Below are 16,597 nucleotides of genomic sequence, written 5' to 3'. Positions count from 1 at the left end.
CAGCTCGGGTGGCTCCAGCCCCAGTGCGGGGAAGAACCCTGCAGGGCTGCCGCCGCCCTGCCAGAGCCAGCAGCCCGCAGAGGGCAAAGCGTGGCCCGGGGGGGTGGTGCAGGGGGAGGGAGGCAGCCCCTTACTCTTCAGGTACTGGATCAGCTCGCTCCTGAACTCGTCGCTGTGGGTGATGTCAGCATAGGACAGGAGGCCAGTTCCTGAGAAGCCTGGTGGTCCTGGAGGGCCCGGAGGGCCAGGTGGGCCCTGGACTCCAGAGAAGGAGGAGTATCCCACACCTCGAGAGACAGGAAGAATTATTTTTCAGCAGTGAGAGGACAAGGAAATCACATCTGGGAATCTTGAAAGTTTAAAAACTCCAACCACAACTTCCACCCCTTTCCAGCCAATGCTGATTTTTTTTTAAAGCAACCTCATTCTCAGTGGGCAGTCATGCCCCTGGTATGCTAAATCTCTGTCTCAGTCCCACCAGCACCTACTAACAGTGTTTCCCTGCCAGCTATGAGAACTACAAAGTGCTTTACTTTGAAGGTAAGCAGAGATGTCCTCCAGAGAGGTGCCTGGTGATCCAGGGATCCCTGGAGGTCCTTGGGGCCCTGGAGGACCAGGAGGTCCAACCAGACCACTGAATTCAGAGTCTGTAAGACACAAAGGAAGAAAAGGAATGACTCAAACCACTGCAATCCTGATGAACCTTCCCTGACAATACAGGTAATGCCAGCTACAGCCAAGTATAAGGTGCTTTTTTCTCCTCCAGCACCTTCTGGTGCAGCCTTCTTGGTGCACCTCACTTCCCTGCATGTAGACATCATACTGGGAACTCAGGAGATCCCAAGGAGGGGAGAAGCCCCCGTTTTTAAAATATATATTTGAAAAGCAGCATAAGAAAGCCTGTTATGCTGCAGTGTTTGGGGAAGACAAAGGGCTCCTCCATCCCCACCCCCAAGACAGCCCCTTGCTGCTGCCACTCCCACAGGAGCACGGTGATCTCTCTGCAGCCCCTCACGGCCTGTGCAGGTCCTGGCAGAGCCCAGGGGACCTGCAGTGCTGCTAAGGCAGAGGGACCATCAGAGACTCATAGAGGGTTATTTGCTGTGATGGGCAAAAGGGGCAGCTCTGTGGCTATGCCTGGGCATGAGCAGGGCTCTGTGGCAGGGGGTGAGGAAGTGGGCTCACTTCGCAGGTATGCTGTCAGCTCACTGTAGGATACACCGGGTGGCCCTGGTGGCCCAGGGGGTCCAGGCAGCCCAATGCTCATGCCAGAACCTGCAAAACCAAACAGATTCAAGAGTAGCACATTATCAAAACAGGCTGTTGCAATGCGAGCAGACAGGCTGCAGGGCTTGTTCACAAGTATTGCAGGAGGGACTCCTGCAGGGTGGAGTAGTCTCATCAGCAGATTGTGCTGGGAAACAGAGCTCAAGCCTTGTTCTGGACTTGGAGTTAAAGCTTGCCCCGTTAATCCCAGCACAAGGGCACCTGCAGACAGTGAGGCATCAGGCCTCTACTCTTGGCAAACCTCTGCACAGCTCATGAACCCGACACAGGTCACACCCCAGGACATGCAACTCAGCTGTGACCCACTGGCTGCTGATGCACGTGCTGCCCGTCCTGCACCTGCAAGCAGCTCTGGTGCAAACCTTTGCACCTTTGTGATTTGCTTCAGTGAAAGGTCCTGGCTGATAAAACACAGCTGTCCTGCTCGAGCTGTTGGGGTGCTGCTGTTAAACAGCAGTTCCCTGCTTCCAGAGCCAAGGAGGAAATTCCCAACATCTTTGGAGCAGCCCATTAGTGAGATCTGGTCTCCTCAGAGAGACTAAGCACAGACCAGCTGTGCTTTTCAGCAGACAGTAGCAGCTGGCAGGATTAGGCATTTTAGCACTGCTGCTGGGGATGCTCTGGAGTCCTCTCTGTCTGACAGTTCTTGTGTGCTGTATTACCCCTCTATGGATGGGAGATTGAAGCAGAGAGGTGCAATTTGTTTCAACTAACTTTAAAGTCCCAAAAGTTTGTAGCCTGAACTGCCTCAACACAAAGCGGGCGTATATCAACTCTTCCACAGAGAGATATATCCTGGCCACAGAACCAGTGAGAGAAGGGTTATAGAGGCACTTGAAGGTGTTGATGGGACTTTAAGATGGCTGAGATGAAATTATGTTCCCAAGCTCAGTTTTAGTAAAAGAAAACTCTTTACTAGAGTCTGTGGATAGTATCTTAGCTACAGGGTATCTATGTGCTCTTCCAAGTCTCTCACAATCCCTGTGAGGAGGTCTCTGTACAGAGGAATTCACACAGTCAGTGCTGGAAGAGTTTTCCCTGACAGCATGAGCTTTCTGCTCAGCTCCCAAAGGCACAGAGGGACATGCACACCAATAAAGCCCATTACTTGTCAAGTAGCTGATAAACCGTCTGGTGAGCTCATCATAATCCAGTGACAGAGACATCCCATCTCCCCCTGGTCCAGGAGGTCCCGGTGGGCCCCGAGGTCCAACTAGATACTGACGAATTTCTTCTCCTGGAAATGAAGAAGACATCTTTTAAGGCTGTCCAGCTGCTGCAAAGATGTCAGGTGTGTGTGTCCGGCCTGTGAGTTGAACCGCCACCACTACGGAGACCATCAAAACCTATGGGTGCAAAGCTCCTTTTCCCACCTCTCCTCTTTCTCTGAGTGTGATCTACCCTGTGTAAGGTGTCAGAAACATTTGTGACAGGGCTAGGAAGCTCCTACAAGCCAGGGTTTGAGGAGCATGATATCTCCTTGTGCTCTGTTTCTTCGGGACACCCTGGACAACATCTTGAATAAAGGGAACACAAACTGGCTCAGCTGGGAAAGACCACGCTGAGCTCTGTGGAATTTCAGCAGCCATTTGGCTGTTTGGAATGTGGACTCTGATTGATCCCCCACTAGACCACACAGAAGGAGTGCAGTGTTGGCCAGCATCAGCAGTGTCTTCAGGCACAGCAAAATGACACCCTGGTGACTTATCTATCAGCCTGCAGTAACAGTGTGTGTAGAAAAGAACACAGAGCTGCGTATCCTCTTAGCCTTAAGAACAAAGACACAGCAATGGCTTTAGTGGGCAAGAAGGAATGGAAGGGACCCTAAGGGAGTGGGGGAGCTAGAAAGAAGCCTAAAGTTTAGTGGGAGATTGGGGAAAATTGTGGAGAATTCCTGAAAAGGAGAGAAATAGGCAGATGCCACCTAGAGAGCTGAGGAGGGGAGGGAGTGGGAAACTGTGGAATTACAATGGTGGGTGTGAAAAGCAAATGGGTAGGCAAGCATAGCTTCAGGAAAGCATGCAAACTCTCCAGTACAAGACACAGGAAACTGTCTCTGAAGGACTTGGAAGGAGATATGGCAGGTTGCTCAGCAGCACCCATGGCAGGCCTTTGCTCTCCAAAGCAGCTGCTGGTAACTCCAGTTGGAGACAGGAGACTGGAAGGGAAGGACAGATCTCCAGCCTGCTGGGATGCTTTCATCCCCACCCCCCCGCTTCCCTTGAAGGTCACTTACTCTGCAGCATGTCCAGAAGTTCTTGGTACAAAACAGATGTAGTTGATACTGAACTGGCAAATGATTGATAGCTACCTGAAGAGCCTGTGGGAATAAAGGGAATGAAAAGGTTTCACATCCAGCAGGATAAGAAAGAAGGTGAAGAGAGGTCAGGCAAGGACAAATGAAAGCTGAAAATCCAGTTCTACTGATGGAATGAGCTTCCTATGGCCCCAACCAGGAATCTGTTGCTGTCTCACACATCCTGATATTTCCACAGCTGTGAGGTCTGTGCTCTTCTGACTGAGATTCCAGGCTACTTCAAAAAGCTCTTGGGAATTTAATCTACTTTAGGAGGGCCCCAAGTGTACAAGACAGCCCCAGAATACTTGAGAGCACATACATCAAATAGAGTCACCTCTGTTTCAATCTTGGAGGGTTTATAGGGTCAACAGCTAATTTTTAGTGTGAGACTTTTTAATCAGCAGCAACTGTTAGTTAATCTAACCAATAAAATGGGACAAGGCTCAGAGGTCTCCGCAGCTGTGTGGAGTCCTGGGTCAAGACTGCAGAAGATGAGTACCTGGGTTGAGCTACTGGTATTTAAAGACTGTTGTTCCTCCTCTGGTTCTCACCTCCCAAGTGCTGCAGAAGCTCAGCCGAGCACATCACTCAGTACAGGGCTTACCAGCGTGGTACTCACTTGTCATATAGCTCATAACACGGGTAGCCAGCTCTGCATAATCAAAGGTCGTCCCATCTGCAGTGGTGATGACTCCAGGTGGGCCTGGAGGGCCTGGTGGGCCTTGGGCACCAGTCAAATAATGCCTTACATTGTCACCTAGGTAGGAAGAGCAAGATATGCTCACATCACTAGAAGGAAGACAATGGCCAAATGCACAGTTACTGGACCCTCTTTCCCTAGAAGGGCAGTTCTGCAGAGGCCACAGTGAGTAACAGCACTCCACAGTATCCATAAAGCCAGAGCAGTAGGGCTGCTTTTTGTAAAGGGAGAGTGACAAGGGGCTCAGGGAGCAAAAGAGAGAGGCAGACATGCATCTGCTGATCCATGGCAAAATCTCATTATACTCACTCTTCAGGTAGTCGGCGACATACTGTTGAATCTCTTGAGATGAACTCCCACCTGGGCCAGGAGGACCGGGTGGCCCAGGAGGTCCTGGTGGTCCCTGAATTTGTCTGGACCCACCTACAGAAAGCATTGTAAGGAGGAGGGTTTGGGCACAGCTGCACTAGATGAAGCGATGCTAAAGTGTGCTTGCATTGAGCCCTTCCCACAGGCCTGGAAGAAGCTGTGAAGGGGCTCCCCCTCCATCTCTAAGCACAGTATGAGCATGGCCTATTAGGCAGTATAATGTCTTCAATTAATTTGGCACCTTATAATTCAGTTCTTATGCTCTGATCAGAAGTTTTTCCACTAGAATGTTCAATGCAGCTTCCCTAATACCTTGCGGAACATGGTTGCCCAACCTGGAATCCCTTTCTCTCATGTCCCAAGAGGACAGCTCAAAGGATTCCCAGTTAGCTGGAAATAGAAAGCTTGCAATTCTTAAATGGTCTGATTTAAGGCAGGCTGTGCAAAAAATGTTTTGAACACAAATCCCATCAGCATTAGGTTGGCACCCACACTTGTAAAACCCAAAGGAGCTTCCTCAAAGCCCCCACCAGGCTGTCAGCATTTCTTGATTATATCATAGCAGTGATGGTCTGGCCTCTTACCTCGAGATGCTCCTGGGATGCCAGGAGCGCCTGGGACACCTGCATCACCTGGAAATCAGAGTGAGGGAGACAGACAATTGTAATGGGTCTCACTGCACGTTGCATGCTTGGTCATATAAAACAGCTGAGCTACATGTTGCCAGAGAAGCAACTGCCCAGCCCTTGTAATGACTATCTTGAAAGAGCAGCTTGCTGTGGAAGAGCAGAAGGAAGAGGCTACAGCAGCTTTCCTGAGCCTTCTGTGACATGCTCAAGTGCCTTGTGCTCAGAGCAGTTCTATTGCCTTGGTCCTGCTCTGCCTGAAAAGGCAGGGGTGGACATAGCTGTAGTTCCCAAAGGACGGTGGACATAGCTGTAGCTCCCAAAGGACCAGGTTGTTAGTGAGTCTAACCCACTCTTGGCTATGTGAGGCCACCAGAAAAGAAAGAAAGGAAGAGGATTTTTAACTTCACCTTTGGGGCCAGGTGGGCCTGGTGGGCCTGGAACTCCTGGAGGTCCCTGTATGGTGATTCTGTCACCTGCCAGTTGCAGAAGGAGAGTCAGAGATTCACAGGAATAAAGCGTCTGGACAAAATCCTGGCTCCACTGAAACTAAGTTAGAATCCATAGAGCAGGATTTTGCCTCCTGGTTTCAGCCTAGGGACAACAAATTCAAAGGAGGCAAGGGGCCATACTGACCATGGGAGGAGAACGCTGGAAGGCCAGGCTCACCCGGTTCTCCTGACGGGGCACAGGAATGGAGGAGTGGTCAGATGCAGAGGCACACTAACCCTACACCCTCCTGATACCTCCTGCAAGCCTCCTTACCTGTGAAACCTCGTGGGCCTCGTTCACCTGTGAACAGGGGAGCAGAGGAACAGTGTTAGCATTTGCTTTGTTCTGACCTGCAGCACCCCAGCCCACCCTGCAGAACATTATCATGGCCTTGAATTTGCAGAGCAGAAATGGGTAAAGGGAGCAGGTCCCATGTTCTCCTGCCAGCTGAGAGCCAAGCTCCACTTCACAGGGCCGCTCCCCTGCACTGACTTAGCCAAGTCCACATCACATTTTGAAATAAAAATTGTTCCCCTTTAATGGCAACTCTGAAGCTCTGAATGCTCCTGAATCTAATGAGCTTGCAAAGGCATGATCTGAACACAGTGATTGCCTCGACGCCAGCACGGGAGGCTAATCAATTCCTCTGACAAAGACTGACTTGTTTTATGGCATCAGACAGGAGTCCCAGTGTCCACTGTGCTAACTTGCTTACAGGCACAGGAAGGCAGGACACTTGGTGCTTCCAAGCCCTTCCTTCCTTCTTTTCAGTCTGAGGTGCTGAGATCCATCTAGTACGTTGGTGAGGCAGCAGGATATACCCACCTTGGTCTCCCTTTGGGCCTGGTGGGCCTGGTGGGCCTGGTGGGCCAGTGAGGAATGTTTCTGTAATTAAGACAAAGAGGTTCCTTCATGACATCCAACAGAACATGACACGTCTCCTCTGGCTCCACCTAGTCCCAGCCAAGGATGTGTCCTCTGGAACCCCAACAGTCAGGGCATTCCCACAGCACAGGAATGAGGGAGAAGAACCTACCTGAGGTGGACATAGAAGCTCCTGGTCTCCCTGGTGGGCCTGGAGGTCCTGGCAATCCTTCTCCTATGCAAAGAGGGCACAAAAAGGCTTCAGGAAGGATCAGCCTCAGCAATGTAAACAAATGCATGTGAGAGCTGCTACATCTCCAGCCACAGCTCAAATATTTCCAAGTGTAGCTATTATCTTTGTTTTCTCCACACACATCTGTCCCTGTTAGTTGTGTTTCATTACCGTTTGCCACCACAGCAGACACAGGGCAGAGAAACTCCTTTCATTGTTGTACAGAGTGCCTATCCCAGCTGCCCTTCACTGCGTTTATAGGGGAGGTTCATGTTATCACACACCTGACCTGCTCCCCTTTGCTACAGAGCAGAGAGCAAGGAATAGGGTTATGCTCCTGTCTTGTGTCCTCCTGCACCTCCACTCTTCTGGCTTCACAAGGGAAATCTCTGCTACAGAAAGTGAAGTGGGGATTTCCTCATCGTAAGAGCCACTCCATCTGTCTCCAGTTGGAAGTTAAGGTTGGACAAGTAAGAAGTAAAGATGGAACTGATTGCAGTTACGTCATCTGGGGACTTGAAAATGTTGAGTATCTTCCCAAAATGTACAGCTTTTATGAATCACTACTCTGGCCAGAAAATCTCTGCCAAAGCAAATCTCTTCCCTTAGGCAGTGTCTTGCTGTGAAACTATATTGCAATGAAACCCTGCTAGTAGGAACCCACTGTGTGAAATTCTGCTCCCATTAAAGTCAGCTGTAATAACTAACTCCTATCAGGTCCAAGACTGCATCTGGGATACCTCAAGGCACAAGATACAGGCACAAGAAAAAAATTCCCACTTTCCAGGTTTGTTTCAGAGTTTCAGCTCTTACCTGGGGGACCACGAGGTCCAGGGGGCCCCTGCACAGATTCACCTGATAACAAAAGAAACAGGAGTATTCTAGAATATTTCCTCAGCAAAGTGCATGGCCCAGAAACGTGCCATCTGTGTTAGCATCTCCCAGCTTACGTCCTGAGCTCGGCTGTACTGCGTACCTGGTGGTCCAGGGGGACCTGGTGGTCCTGCTTGCCCTTGTAAATCTGCCAGCACTGTGCAAATGAAACACACAAAAAAGGGAAAGTTGTTGCTATGGAGCTATTGCTGCTATGGAAACACTGTTGTTACATTGCTGTTAGAAGCTCTTACAATCAAAAGGTGGACTAAGGCAGGACCTGGGTGACCTAAGCCAAAGTTGAGGCAGGGAGGGGAGGGGAGAGAGGTGCCTGGTTGCCAGCATGCAGGTTAGGACATGAAGCAAAATACAGTGCTGAGCAGGCTGGCAGCATAGCAGAAACACAGAGGAGATCTCTCTACAGAGTAATGGTTCCTGAGGGAAAAAGCAAAGGACTCAAAGACCAGTGAAGGAGGGAAAGGACTTGCAAGGAGAGGAAAAGCTTTGACTTTCAAGGAGAGGGGCAAGTTTTGGGAGAGGAACATTATGGAGCCACCAAGCACTGTGTTATCTTGATTGGAGGTGTATCCTCACCTCCAAGTTAAGCCACAAATTCAAAATAGTATTTGCTGCCCTGTGAGATCATCGTTTAATTTGCAGAGAGATTTTTGATTTCTGTTGCTGAGGTTAATGTGCCTTTTCAAACAGGTTCTGCTCTTACAGGTGGCTCTGTGTTCCTATTACATAGGGAACTGCCCTGTGTGAACACAGTGGCTAAAAGGCCAGGCTGAAAGCTCACAGCTCCGTGACCATCTCTGCTGCTAGGGACTGTTCAGCAGACACTGTCCCTTAGCTTTCCTCTCTGTGACATGGGGCCTCCATTTACCTTCTTTTGAAAGCACATTGGGATGCACAGATGAGAGGGAGGGAAGAAGAGGTAGCTGGTATTGCTGTCCCATCACCAAACAGGCACACAGAATTGCCCTATGTCACACTGAGGGGAAGGAGGTAGAGGTGTCTCCTGAGAGCTGTGGGGAGGCCTTGAGGCCTCTGGCACCCGTCCAAGCAAAGGAGTGGCAGACAGGCCCACTTACTTTGAGATGCTAATGATGAGACTTCTGTTTTGATAGTTTCTATCACAGCTTCACCTGGGGATCCCTTCTCACCCCGTGGACCTTTTTCAGGAAAAAAAAAAAGATAGAGTGAATTATGTAATTGAGAAAAGGTGGCATTTTGTACTCACTCCTCACCTGGCTGACAACAGGTTCAGACTTTGCTTACATGAACTGGAAGCACACCCTGGTCCCTGGCTCTGAGGGACACTGACACTGTATTCAAATGTGGAAATTACTGTGTAATTTACTCTAGCAGGCCCATAGAAAACTGGCTAAGAAAGGTTCTTGGGAGCCAGCCCTGTTCAGACCCTTCCAAACAGATGTCTGTCTGATTTGCAGTAGTTTCATAGTGACGCTATTCCAAATTTGGCTCTAGTTTGCTCACCCACCTTCCAAAATGGCAGGAGGTACCCAGCAGGGCTGTATCCCCTACTAAAGAAAGACAACTGCACTTGAGAAATGCCTTAGAACTACCAGCCTCCAGAAAAAAATAACATAAGAAAAAAAGACATTTGCAGCCTCCACATCATACTGGCTCTTACCACCCCCATCTTCCCCTGGGAAAGAAAAGAAGAATGGAAATCCTTCACAAGATTAATTAAGCTAAATAATACAGCAAAATGAACTGAAAGGAAGAAATCTTCAAATAAAAGGGAGAGGGATTGTGCCAAGGGCTGAGAGTATTAGAAACAAAGGAAAACTAATGAACGCAGTCCTCTTAAGAAGCAGAATCAAAGCTGATGGAGACTGGTACCTTGCTGTCCAGGGAGACCAGCTGGTCCAACAGGACCTGGTTTCAAAGGGAAAAAAAAAACCAGATTGCATTAGATCTTCCTGGTTGTATTTTACAGTAGAAGGAAAGAATCAATAGGGGTTTTTATAAGAACTGAGACTATCAAACAATGTATTTGTCTGCACAAGTAAATGGAATTGCCATGGGGTATGAATTCATCAATGTCCCACGTATTACTTGAAGCTCCAGAGAAGAGGCTTATTTTCCATCATGTAGCAATTAAAGTGCTTGGTGCCTCTTAGACTGGGGGAATAACCAGAAGGTCACTGGCCACAACAGGAATGCAATAGGCCTAACCCTCCTCTTGCACTCCCTGCTGCAGTCTGAGGCTTGCTCTACCAAACCAGCTCCAGGATCAGCTCCACTGTACAGCTGGGAGAGGCACAGAAGTGCCCCGAGAGCCAGGGCTCAGGCACTCTGCTGCCCGACACCGGCGTGCTGGAGGGCAGCCTGACCTGGGGCAGAGGAGGCTGAGGCTCGAGCTCACGCTTAGCCAGAGTCTGTCTGTCTGTGCTTGATGCTCACCTGGGATTTCTGCTGTCCTGAGTTCAAAGCTAAGACAGGAAAACAAGCACTTCCTGATTTCAGTAACAGTGCCAGGAAAGGGATCAGACACAAGCCTGCTTTCCTGAGAGGCAGAAGAGCTTGATTCTACTCACTGGATTTGACCCATCACTACCTTGTGCTCAGAAGATAAAAGGACAACAACAGTGTTCCCAGCTTCTTCATCTTCTCAGCCCTTCCTTCTGTCTTTCCCCTTGTGATCATACCCCCTTTCTCCCCTGAGGCTGCTGCCTTCCTAACTCAGCCTGAGATCTTGGTCTTTCTGCAGGGAAGGGTGAGGATCATGACTCCTGCCTGAGCAATCCTGCCTCCCAGACAGGGTGTCCTGGCAGAGGCAATAAACATCCCGCATTCAGTGAAGGACTGGATGCCCAGCCATGCCAGCTGCCTGCAGAAAGCCACAGCAGAGGAGCAACTTCCTCACCTGGAACACCTGGGGGTCCAGTGGGGCCGGGTGGGCCTGGGGGACCTGGTGGGCCTGGCAGAGCAATGGTTGATGAACCCTCTGAAACACAAACACATACACCTGCACAGCTGCACATATATACACACATCCAGCCGACGTGTAGCCAGTCTATCCTTGAGGAATCACACATCTACAGGATATGGATTCTCCCAACACAGGGAGCCCCACGACAGGTGTGACACACAGTCAAGATGAATTTAGGAGGCGTAACAAAAACCACAGAATCCTGTGAAAGCAGAACTGTTTGAGCTCTCACAGCACTACATACCGGCACTTATGACTTTTCCTGGAGCTCCAGGTTCTCCTAAGAAAACAAAGAGACAAAAGATGACCTTTTTTTTTGAGTAATATCTGCCACTATCTCAATTACATTGTCCTACTAAACATGTGATTTCTGTTCTTTTTGCCCTTGTCTGTTGTCTGAGAAGTTGTAGCATTAAAAGGTCATGGGGTATGCAACAGAGCTCAGATACTCCAGAGAAATCCTCTGATCACCTTTCCAAGTACTACATCTGCCAACACAGGCACCAGGCCTTGATTTAGCTGAGGCAGGCACAGAGGTTCCATTGCAGTCACAGGCATCATGCTCGTATGCTCAGGGCAGAACCAGGTTTGCTAAGGTTTTCTCAGTGCAGAACCATCCTGCTGAGCACCTCAGCAGATGTCCTGCCTTTCCTGTATGCTCAGGGAGGCTTTGGTTACCGTCTGTTTCTCAAACCTTCCCTTCCTAAAGCCACTAGATGCCACTGTTGATTCAGAGACTGGTCAGCAGAGCAGCTAATCCTCCCTAAAATGAAGTGTTTAGAGAGAAAAGGAGTATTAGGGAAGAAATAAAACTCACCTTTAGCTCCTGGTCGGCCTGGGTTGCCTGGAAGTCCTGATATAAGGTAGATGAACAATTTTAAATGGTTAGTGCAAATATTGTTTGCTCTTTTTTTTCCAAATACCCCCATTGAGTTTCACCTGTGGGTTTATAAAAGGAGCTCCCTGCTCAAGACCCTGCCTTTCAGCATTTATAAGCAGGACCCTGACAGCAAGAGGAGGAACGCACAGTGGACTGTGGGCTGAGCTGGTAGTGTCCCTGGGCTTGTAGTGATAGGACAAGGGGTAACGGGTTCAAACTGGAAGGCAGTAGACTTAGATTAGATATTAGGAAGAAATTCTTCACTATGAGGGTGGTGAGACACTGAAACAGGTTGGTCAGGGAACCTGTGGATGATCTGCCACTGAAGATGTTCACAACTAGGTTGGAGGGGCTCTTGTGCAGCCTGGTCTAGTGGGAGGTGTCCCTGCCCATGGCAGGCAGATTGGAACTAGATGATCTTTAAGGTCGCTTCCAACCCAAAGCATTCTATGGTTCAGCTATGTTATAGTTAAGGGCTTCCCTCCTCCCACTGTGGATGATGGCACTGCTCCCTAGATTCACCCATAGCTTCTTCCAGGTGTTGCTGCCTGTCCTGAGACTCCTGGATAAAATCCCTGGTGACCTGTCCCCCAGACCACCTCTGCTTGCAGACATCACATCCTCTGCTTCCACCTCTGTTGCTACATCCTCTCCGCTGTTTCTGCTGCTGACCAGAATGACTTTGCAGTGACATACAGGGGACAAAAACATTCTCTTTGTTGCAAACTATGTTTTGGGGAGAGGCAAATTTTCAACACTCCAAGGCCCTGAATTCCTATAAAATTACACACCAACAACAAAACCTGTCTCAAAAGCCAAAAAAGATGCAGAAACCTTGGGATATCACTTTGGAAGCCCAGAGCAGGACAGAGGGAAAATTAGAAGGGTTTTCTGAGCCCCTATTAAAGCCTGCCATTGAAAAAGTGGAACATGGTCAAAAAGCCTACCTGGTGGTCCTTGGGGTCCTGTGAGACCTGGCAGAAAAAGGCAAGAATTCTAAGATGTCTAAACAAATTTCATGTGGGGAAAGGATAGACAGGGAGAAAAACATTACATTTACTCGGAATTAAAGCACACAGTCTGCAAGTGGTGTAAATTGGCCTGGCATCTGGTATGTAAACTGAATGCTGGCTCACAGCAGTTGATATTCTTGTTTGCAGTCTGTGCAACTGAGATCACAAAGGGTCTAAATTCCCTGTGTGTTTTCCTTTCATTACTGTCTTACAGTACACAGACCCTCTGCCAGCCTTAACTTCAAATTAAGACTGGAAATTTTTACAAATACTTCTGTGTTCCTGACTGAACAAAAAGTACTTTTGTTCTCTGTATGCTTTTACCTGGCTGTCCTGCATCTCCAGAGGGTCCTGGAGGGCCTCGGGCTCCTGGCATTCCCATAAGACCTGGTTCACCTGGGGATACAATTTCCATTAACAAGATCCATTCAAACTTGGCCACCAGCTCTCCTGCAGCACTTCCCATCTATTGTATCCTCATAGCCAACTGGCCATTTTCAGCATCAATGTCTGGGAGGTGAACTTCAATGACAGAAGAGTTCTACAGTGAGAACGACTCTGTCACTGGTCTACAGCCAGCTCCATTATGCCTCAGTTCTGTGCTTACCTGGTTGATTCTACAGTGCTGACAGAGCAAGATCCAGAACGTGAATCTACTGCCATCTTCTCCAACCCCTTTTACAAATCAACCTCCTCCCAAATGAAGTAGTGTGCTTCTACCTTAAAGGAATCCCCTACCTTTTTCACCTGGTTGTCCATCACGACCAGCTTGTCCTGTCCAAAGAGAAGAGATTGTTAGGGTCTGCTGAAATAGCACCAAATAGTGCCTTGTTCTCCTGCTAAGTGGAGCACAGCCCTACACACAAGCAAGAGGCTTTTCATTATATTCCACCTGATAAAAAACCTTAACTGCAGTTACTGAAGATTCAAAAGACATTCATTTGAAACTTAACTGTAGGACATCTTTTCTAAGTATACAAACTAATCTTAGCTATCTATAAAAAAAGACCTAGGATGACAACCAGTATGATTCCATTCCCATATTGCTTCTTTGTCTATGCTTATAGAAACAGTCTGGGTGGAAATAACATAGCCCCACATATAAACACAGCTCTTTTTTCTTACCCACCTGCAGGTCCTTTAACCCCTGGCTCTCCTGGAGGACCAGGCATTCCTCTTGAGCCCTGTTCACCTGTAGCAAAATGGTATGAGAATGAATCAAATCCTGGTGAAGATACAATTTATACTGTCAGCAATATTTGGTGCTTTGCAGTTGAAAACCAACATTGACAGGTTGTTCAGGCCTCATGATTCGTGACTGTCTCTGGGCATTAGAAAAGCTCCAGTGACATGAATACAGGGCATGTGTGGGAGAATTTCCCTAAAGCTAAATACAGAGATTGCTATTAAGATTACTAAAACCAAGAATGGGATCTATATGTTTAAAACTTGGGTGCAGAAATAAAACTCCTATAATAAATAACACCATTACACTTTCTCAGAAAGCTAGCTGAGATTGGCTGGGCTATACTGTTATTTGAAAACTCAGATAATGCAGTTGTATGTTAGATAAGCTGTTACTCCGGGGAGACAGTCCACTGACCTGTCATTCCACGAGATCCCTTCTCACCCTGATCACCTGTGGCAAAAAAAAGGGAAGGATTCTGTGAGATTGTTTCACTGTAAAATGTTTCCATGAGAGAAAATAAAGTCTGCTTTCTGATGAAAGCACAGAAGAAAAAGCCAAAGAAGGATAGGGTTAATGCCCATGGACAGTATCCACATCTAAAGGAATCTAAAGAAAACAGCACAAAAGAGATCTAACTGATCAACATACCTTTGGGTCCAGGGGCTCCAGGGGCTCCTTTCTCACCTTAAAGATATATGGATAATTAATGAATAGTAATAACAAGTCAGAAGGGAAAGGAATTTCATGCATCAAGAAAAATCAGAGGGGAAAATGGAACTGGAAATTTCCTTTCCTTCAGTACAGCTCCATCCATCCAACCATGTTTCCTCACCTAGACTGCCCCGTTACCTCTGCGTCTCTTTTATACATTTCTCAGTATTTGCTTGCAATCACTCCTCCCCTTTCCTCAGCCTTATGCTTTTCTTTGCCCCAGCATCAAAATGCTACATGCTCAGGCCAAGTCTGCTAAAAAAGTGCTAAAAAAGTACATCAGCTAGTGTTCTTCTAATTGCCAAGGGGAAAGGAAGATTACCTTTAGCACCTGGGAGACCTGCTTCTCCTCTAAATCCTTGCAGACCAGGAGGACCTACAGAAAAATGAGATAGGGGGTTAAGCCATCCCACTCACCATTACGCATTAGAGAAGAGAAAGTATGAGAAGCTGTCACTCTGTTTTTGTTTTCTATAGTCTCTAGATGCCATAGCAAGGGAATGCAGCACTCACCTGGAGGACCTTGTGGGCCTGGAGAACCCATCAGACCTGTGAATAAGGAACATGGGTTTTCTTTCAGTAACACCACAATTAGAAAATTAACAAATCTATTTGTGTTTGCCCAACAGCATCCACAAGCTAATGGGTGTTTAGCAGATTGGAATTCCCCCAGCCACTAGAGGAATGTGCATGACTGGCATCCCAAATCCAGGAAAACAAATCTACACAACTTACTTCTTGTGACAGAGGAATTGTTTTACCTTAAGGCAAGGTAACAAGACTCAAGTCTTCCATCTTGCCTGAGATGGTGGGATCTGTGCTTCCGGGGGGATCCATTTCTTTATACAATATTTTTAATAGAATTTTTATCACAACTACATGGATTGTAGAGCTGTAGCTTGTAGAAGCCTGTTAAGGCTATGAAGTATACCTTATTAGTTTAGAAAGCAGATCATAAACAGCTGGAAACATCATATATCTTAAAGACTGTTGTTTTAAGAAACCTCCCTGCTTTCACTAAAAAGCTCACTAAAAATCTCTGAAGGTTATGCTCTAAAGGTTATCTATACCTACCAAAGTAAATTTTATCTAAAATGAGGATCATTAGCTCACTTTTCTGATTACTGCTGTGCAATGCAAGTGAAACAGGAATGCTGGAGTGCCTATTTACTCCTAATCACTCTGCTTGTCTCTCTCTGTCCATCTTCATATTTACCTTTAAGGCCAGCAGAACCGGGAGGACCAGGTGGCCCTGGAGGACCTGGCTCACCAGCAACACCTGCAGAATAAGAGCATGAATAGATTCTTAGAGCATGAATAGAATTGTGATCCCATTTTTCATTATCCCATCTCCTGTTAGTCTTTCTCTCGCAAGTGTCATGAGCAATCTGCTGGTCAGTTCAAAACACCCAAGTAAGCACTCATTGTCCAATAAAAAAAATCCCACCTCACTGGGCTTTAGGACGAGCAAGACAAATCCCCCAGCTTTGGTGACTTGGGTAGCAGGGAAGAAGATGACTTTGATCCTAAGTGCTTTTAGTTCTGCCAAACTCAAACCTGACTAGGACACCCGGCAAAGCAAAATAACCCTTGTTCACCCACTGTAATTTTAGAAAAAAAAAAAATCCCTGATTTGGCTGTGCTGGGAAATGTCTGAAATGCAATGTAGATTTGACTAAACAAATCAAATTCTACCACTGAGGCGTTTTATAAATTGGCTTTTGTCCATCTCTGCTTTACCTGAGAATGGTACACCTCGTTCCTACCTCTGTCTCCTTTTTCTCCAAATCCAGGTGGTCCAGGCTCCCCTCGAGGCCCTGGTAGTCCTTCTCGACCTCTTTGTCCCATGGGACCTTCCACGCCAGGATCACCTACAAGAAACAAATGCCTTGTAAAAAAAAAGGTGTCTTTATGGGACACCTTGGGCAAGAGGATCCATGGCCACTCCTTCCACAATGGGGAAGGCAGTGATCACACCAACCTGGCATCTGTATTCACATGCCATGTGTCCCTCAGTTGTGAGAAACTCACAGCTCTGATAGAGATGCTTACCCATGCTGCCTTTCTGTCCTTTTGGTCCTTCTGGTCCTTGGTGCCCAA

General features: G+C 47.7%; 1 protein-coding gene across 1 annotated transcript in view; it reads right to left on the bottom strand.

The window, feature by feature from the left end:
- Window positions 1–134: 134 nt before the first annotated feature.
- COL17A1 (collagen, type XVII, alpha 1) overlaps window positions 135–16,597 on the bottom strand; it is a gene marked incomplete at its 3' end in the record, with an annotated part of 32,261 nt that continues 15,798 nt past the window's right edge. Inside the window, exons 20-50 of the mRNA XM_008937503.1 lie at window positions 16,550–16,597; window positions 16,264–16,368; window positions 15,714–15,776; window positions 15,011–15,046; window positions 14,820–14,873; window positions 14,435–14,470; window positions 14,201–14,236; window positions 13,727–13,789; window positions 13,336–13,371; window positions 12,922–12,993; window positions 12,532–12,558; window positions 11,522–11,557; window positions 10,949–10,984; window positions 10,639–10,719; window positions 9,612–9,647; window positions 8,837–8,917; window positions 7,846–7,899; window positions 7,683–7,724; window positions 6,810–6,866; window positions 6,599–6,658; window positions 6,047–6,073; window positions 5,918–5,959; window positions 5,692–5,757; window positions 5,240–5,287; window positions 4,596–4,709; window positions 4,206–4,343; window positions 3,524–3,607; window positions 2,396–2,524; window positions 1,186–1,275; window positions 534–647; window positions 135–287 (exon numbers count right to left, since the gene is read on the bottom strand). The exon at window positions 16,550–16,597 is cut by the window's right edge and continues 36 nt beyond it. Of these exons, the coding sequence (XP_008935751.1) occupies window positions 135–287; window positions 534–647; window positions 1,186–1,275; window positions 2,396–2,524; window positions 3,524–3,607; window positions 4,206–4,343; window positions 4,596–4,709; window positions 5,240–5,287; window positions 5,692–5,757; window positions 5,918–5,959; window positions 6,047–6,073; window positions 6,599–6,658; window positions 6,810–6,866; window positions 7,683–7,724; window positions 7,846–7,899; window positions 8,837–8,917; window positions 9,612–9,647; window positions 10,639–10,719; window positions 10,949–10,984; window positions 11,522–11,557; window positions 12,532–12,558; window positions 12,922–12,993; window positions 13,336–13,371; window positions 13,727–13,789; window positions 14,201–14,236; window positions 14,435–14,470; window positions 14,820–14,873; window positions 15,011–15,046; window positions 15,714–15,776; window positions 16,264–16,368; window positions 16,550–16,597 (2,064 nt within the window). The remainder of the gene's footprint in view (window positions 288–533; window positions 648–1,185; window positions 1,276–2,395; window positions 2,525–3,523; window positions 3,608–4,205; window positions 4,344–4,595; window positions 4,710–5,239; window positions 5,288–5,691; window positions 5,758–5,917; window positions 5,960–6,046; window positions 6,074–6,598; window positions 6,659–6,809; window positions 6,867–7,682; window positions 7,725–7,845; window positions 7,900–8,836; window positions 8,918–9,611; window positions 9,648–10,638; window positions 10,720–10,948; window positions 10,985–11,521; window positions 11,558–12,531; window positions 12,559–12,921; window positions 12,994–13,335; window positions 13,372–13,726; window positions 13,790–14,200; window positions 14,237–14,434; window positions 14,471–14,819; window positions 14,874–15,010; window positions 15,047–15,713; window positions 15,777–16,263; window positions 16,369–16,549) is intronic.

The sequence above is a fragment of the Merops nubicus genome, unplaced genomic scaffold, assembly GCF_000691845.1.
Source record: "Merops nubicus isolate BGI_N331 unplaced genomic scaffold, ASM69184v1 scaffold17030, whole genome shotgun sequence".
NCBI lineage: Eukaryota > Metazoa > Chordata > Aves > Coraciiformes > Meropidae > Merops > Merops nubicus.
Note: the sequence above shows the minus strand (reverse complement) of the source record. Positions and strands in the feature narration are given on the sequence as shown.